The sequence below is a fragment of the Pyrus communis genome, chromosome 2 (genome assembly GCF_041283825.1).
Source record: "Pyrus communis isolate YQ-2024b chromosome 2, ASM4128382v1, whole genome shotgun sequence".
Taxonomy (NCBI): domain Eukaryota; kingdom Viridiplantae; phylum Streptophyta; class Magnoliopsida; order Rosales; family Rosaceae; genus Pyrus; species Pyrus communis.
The window spans coordinates 18,567,414-18,572,488 of record NC_142566.1 but is presented as its reverse complement, the minus strand read 5'-3'; the positions used below and the strand labels follow the sequence as shown (position 1 = coordinate 18,572,488).

The window sequence follows — 5,075 nt, the reverse complement described above, 5'->3', positions numbered from 1 at the left end:
CTGAGTCAGCCAACAGGATCCGCATCGTCGCAGCCAAATCCTGAGCCCTGTTCGGGAAAAAGAAAAAAAAAAAGTCCTGAGCCCTGCTTGTTTCCAAGTCCTAAAGATCTGCATTTGTCATTTAGTATTTTTCTGACTCCATGTACATTAATTTTCTATAATTATAGAATCCCTAATAATCAAATAAAAAAATTCTTGAAACTTGGAGAGAGAGAGAGAGAGAGAGAGAGATTATACAAGTAACAGTCGTTTTATCACTTAATGACAAAGAGGAGACAATCAATCAATTCACTAATAGAGTACTCTCTTATGCGAACAATATTGATGTGCATCAGGGGTGACAGGTCAACTGGTAGATCACAGTCGCTCCTAATACACACTTTTTGAGTCCGCACCTTAGAATGTCCATTCACTGGTAGCTACATGCGTTCTTCAAAGCAATGGGCACATTCATCTTCTTAGAATCCATAACCACCGAGCACTCGACCTTCTTGTAGAACTTGGGCTTCACCAATTTTCCCAGAACATAAGCTCTCGACCTCACCGTGAACCTGAGGGCGAACGGCACTGGCTGAGTGGGTGCACCATTTAAGCTGCCCAAGTTTGCTCCCCCACCGTACAGTGGAATTCTATTTCCTACTAATGTTATTGTAATGGTTCTCTGACTCTTTCTCGCCTGGTAAAAGTTATTTATCTGCAAAACCCAATAAACAAATTCATCAAGGAAAAAAATGTGAATTATATATTAAAAATGGTTAGGGTTTCTTACAGTTCCAGTGGCTACAGTGAGTTGAGAGTAGGAGAGATCCAGAGGTGTTGATTTCACATGGACACCGAAAAATGTAGCAGAGTTACGAAAGTTGAGCTTCACTGTGGAATTCATGGACACCATGCTGGTGGCCACTCCTGAGAAATCCTCACCAGCTTGTACCACAAATTGATCAAATAGAATGCTCTGCATGTAACACATTTTCAAACCAAATTTATGAAAAAGATAAAACAAATTTAAAAAAGACCCCCATGTTAATAATTTTTCTCACTAAAAAAAAATGAAAATATATAGAGAGTGATACCGGACACCAATTTTTGTTATTGAACCGTGGCAAATTATTGACCAAATAATGACTAAAAAGCCGACCGAAATTGTGGACAAAAACCCGATTAACAAATTTCAATCTTAATCCCTTTCCCCCAAAAGAAGAAATAGAGTGTAATTGACTGATATCGAGCGCCAATGTACAGTTCATGAAGTGGTTATTGATGAAATGTACACAAAATATTGACTAATGATATTATGATCAGATAGAGTAGATTGATACTCGAAAGGACGATCTATACCTTCATAGTGATGATGGGCTTCTGGGATCGACTTGCACCCCACAGGATCAAAGAAAAGAGAGAGAAAAGTACAAGGAATCCCCCAATAAAAGCAAGGAAGTAACACCTACGAGTGAGACCATGAGGGTTTCCATCCTCATCGAGAAGCCCTTCTTCTTCAATGGAACCAAACTGATCCTTCCATGGCCTCCAACCCTTGCGGCGGGAGCCGCTACTGCGGCTGCTCTTGCTGCGGGAGCCGGAGAAACGAGTGGAGGCAGACTCCCGAGAGTGAGGACCAAGAGAAGAGTTGGAGTGGGAGTGAGGGGGTGAGCCCATAGGGCTGAGGACGGGGCTGGAGTTGAAGGAGTTGGTGGTCTTTTCGCCATCATGCGAATCGCGCGATGGACTCTGGACGTAGTAGACTGCGCGGCGCGGTGAGCGCGCCGGAGAGGACTGGCTGAGGCTGCTCACCTCGGAGTCAGTCTTGGCCAACACTGACATTGTTGTAATTTTGATAGATTATTTTCTCACGGATGAAGACTGCTCAAGCTTTTTGATTTTGTTGTTTATGGAGAGAAGGAAAGTGAAGTGGAAGACTGAAGTAGTTTGGGGAGGGAGTACTCTGCATGAAACAGGTTTATTATATCGTTTCAGTTTAATAATACAATGTACTGCTCACATTTTATGTAAGTCCTTTCATGAATGTGGTATTAGAATCTCTGGAACGTACGTTGTAAGGTGCTGCACGTTGTGTTTTGTTTTGTTTACTGTTTTCTGTATCGTGTTTAGATGAAGGTAATTAATAGGGGAGTGGACTTGACAGTGTGCACTGCCATTTTGCTAATTTCTAGTATTAAAGTATGAATTTTGTATGGGGTATTTTATGGTCCTTCACCTACTTCTTGCGTTGGAGAGAATTGATTTAAACGTGTTTCCAGGTCATGCAATATTTATGTTTGTCTAACAACATAAATATATAATTACGATTCTAGATCATGCAATATTTATTTATGTTGTTAGACCAATACTTATATTGCGAAGTTATGATTTTTAATTATCTTAATCAAAGCGAGTGATATAGTGCAGTACGCTATTTTTCTCTTTGGTTGGGTTTAAATCTCCGACAGATTTTATCGAGACCTTTGTATGCACACTATCCTCTTATTTGTATATATTCTCTTTCAATCAATGAACGAAATCAAGTATCACTTTGGAGTAGAAAACATTTTCCATTAGTAGCTTAAACCTACCTAGCCTAATTTTATCACTAACCCTAGCACCGAGGAGGCTCCACGCACCTCAATATTTGTATCTGAGTTTGTGCTAAGTTACTAGATAGTCTGACAAAAAAACATTTCACCCAAATCCAAATCCAAATCCAAAAAGGTTTAACTGAGCTTTGTTAATGCTATTCAAAGAAGTTCTATCAGATCTTGTAGGAATGGAGTAATTGAAGTGTTTAGGAAGTGGCTAGGAAATTAGGAGCGTCGGTGGAGGCCATTTGTTTAAGCAATCTATGCGTTGCCTAAGTTTAATGCCTTGGGCTGAAAATCCGATACAGCAGTGCATCAAGACACCCATTTTATGGTGAGTTCTTGTAGGCTTCACGACTATAGTCAAAAGACGCATCATCTACTTCCCAAATATAGGCCCAAAGTCTAGGAAAAAAGTCACAAACATGTGGTTTCAGTTAGGGTATCTGAGATCAAAGAGAAGAATAAAGTGAAAAACGAGCTGAAAAGAGTTGGAATTATAGACGTTTAATATTGAGAAACCGATTAACGCACTCTTTTTTACCGTGCATTTTCTTTTCCTTTTTTTATTTTCAAAAAAAGTTCGAGCTATTGGATCGAAGAAATCAATTGACAAAATCAAAATTGGAGTGTAGAAAGATAAAACAGCAAGGCAAAATTTATTTCTTTTATTTTAATCATACTATTAGGTCCAACATCTAGGGGGCTTGCCGGGAGGTTAGTGATAGCATGTATGATGGGATTTTGTGCATTGTCTAACAAATTGACTGTGGTCATGAGGGCTGGTTGAATCGCGGAAGGGCTCCAATTAGGCTGTCCTTGTTTGATGAGAGCAACAACACCTGCCACTTGAGGCGCAGCCGTTAAAAGTGCTTGATACAACATTAAATTTGCTGAACAAAGAGCCTGACTGAACTTGTGCCACTGAATTATTTGAGGTCCATGCCACTAGGACTAATGAACTAGGGGCTAGAATGTCTGGCTTTAACACACTCGGGTAGCTCGGAAATGGCCCTTTAGAGCAATAATCGTCTACTTTTTGCACGTATAAATGTTGCTGGAAACGAGCTTTAAGTGTAGTAATCTGACAAGGTGAATTTGTAACAAAGACAGCTCCAGAGACTTTTGCAGAGTTGCATTTTCAACATCATCACTTATGCTCAAATTGTCTTTGCACACAACAATCTTGTTCACGAGTTTCTTCAGTTCCTTCATGCTTTGACATCTGTGCGCAAAAACAATCGGCAATTTGCTTCTAGAGGAGTTACGTGCATACAAGGTAGTGAAGGTGATTTCAACACCATTTCCTAAAAGGTTAAAATTCCCCAAAATTCGCAGTCTGTCATGCCTACGCTTACTATCGCTGCCCACGGTGCTCCATTGAGTAATGTCTCATAGGCAGGGCCATCATTTCCTGCTGAAGCTGCAACAGATGAGATTGACATTGTGTCATCATCCAAAAAAGGGTCATCTAAAGTATGACCTAAGGAGATTGACAATATATACACCCCATATATTCAAGCCCTAACGTCGCGCCTCTAGCTGTGCCAATACCGTAGCCAAAATAGGATGCACCTTTTACATCATGACCGACTGCAGTGAAGGCAGAGTGAGTTCCATGTCCATCTGTATCATGGGTTGAGTTCATCGTGATGGTCTCCTCGAATTGTTGGCAATGTAGCCTTTTGAAAAAACCTAGCTCCAATGAGTTTCTTGTTTCATGAGGAAGAATTGAATTGGGTGCTGGACACACACTTGCCTTTCCATTTAAAATGGATTCAGTCATTCTTTCATCCTTGAAGCTCTCACTGTCAGGCCAAACTCCAGTGTTAAGTAAACCAATTATGACTCATTCGCCATAATTTAAAGCATGTCAGGCACCGGAAAAAGAAGTGAGGCCAAGAAACTGGGAAGTGTGGGTAATGTGGAGTTTGAGGGGGACAACGGGCGCAAAAGAAACAAAGCCATGATACTCTTTAAGGGCTTCAAGCTCGTACAATGTGAGAACTACACTAAAGACTTGGATGGAATAAGTATGGATAAGCTTTGTGGTACTAGTAAAAGATTTAATACTATCTGATATGGATGAAAGTGTACCCAAATACCACCTTTCGTGGCCGAAAAGGGCTTTCGGCATGGCCAGATGAGTCCATGGGATTATGCAGAAACTGAGTTGAGGTGAGTGATTGTAGATACAAATGTGCAAGGAAATTGGCCGAAGAACTTTTTTCGTTTCTTTGTTTTGTTATCCAATGGGCTAATGAACTTGTGGAAGGTTTCTATGGTGAAAAGGTCTATATAATTGAAAACTTTCTCATAAACCCTAGTGTTTTTTTCTTCTTAGAGAACCCGGATGACATGAAACTGTTAGGATGCTATGACAGATGGCATCAATCTGTTGGTAATTGTTGTATGGGAGTTAGTTCATTAGTCAGTTAGATTGTTAGTTAGAAACTTACTACATATAATAGTTTGTAAGGGAAGATACTCAGTCAATGAAAT

At 40.2% G+C, this 5,075-nt stretch overlaps 1 protein-coding gene and 1 pseudogene across 1 annotated transcript; both read right to left on the bottom strand.

Annotated features, from left to right (window-relative positions):
- Positions 1-231: 231 nt before the first annotated feature.
- On the bottom strand, positions 232-2,095 carry LOC137746543 (uncharacterized). Its single transcript, XM_068486561.2, has 3 exons — positions 1,339-2,095; positions 770-955; positions 232-694 (listed from the first exon to the last, which is right to left on the bottom strand). The coding sequence occupies exons 1-3, from the start codon at positions 1,819-1,821 to the stop codon at positions 410-412; spliced, it is 954 nt and encodes a 317-aa protein (XP_068342662.2). The 5' UTR covers positions 1,822-2,095; the 3' UTR covers positions 232-409.
- A 1,096-nt stretch (positions 2,096-3,191) lies between these two features.
- LOC137747848 (subtilisin-like protease SBT1.9 pseudogene) lies at positions 3,192-4,710 on the bottom strand (annotated as a pseudogene).
- Between the last annotated feature and the right edge of the window lie 365 nt (positions 4,711-5,075).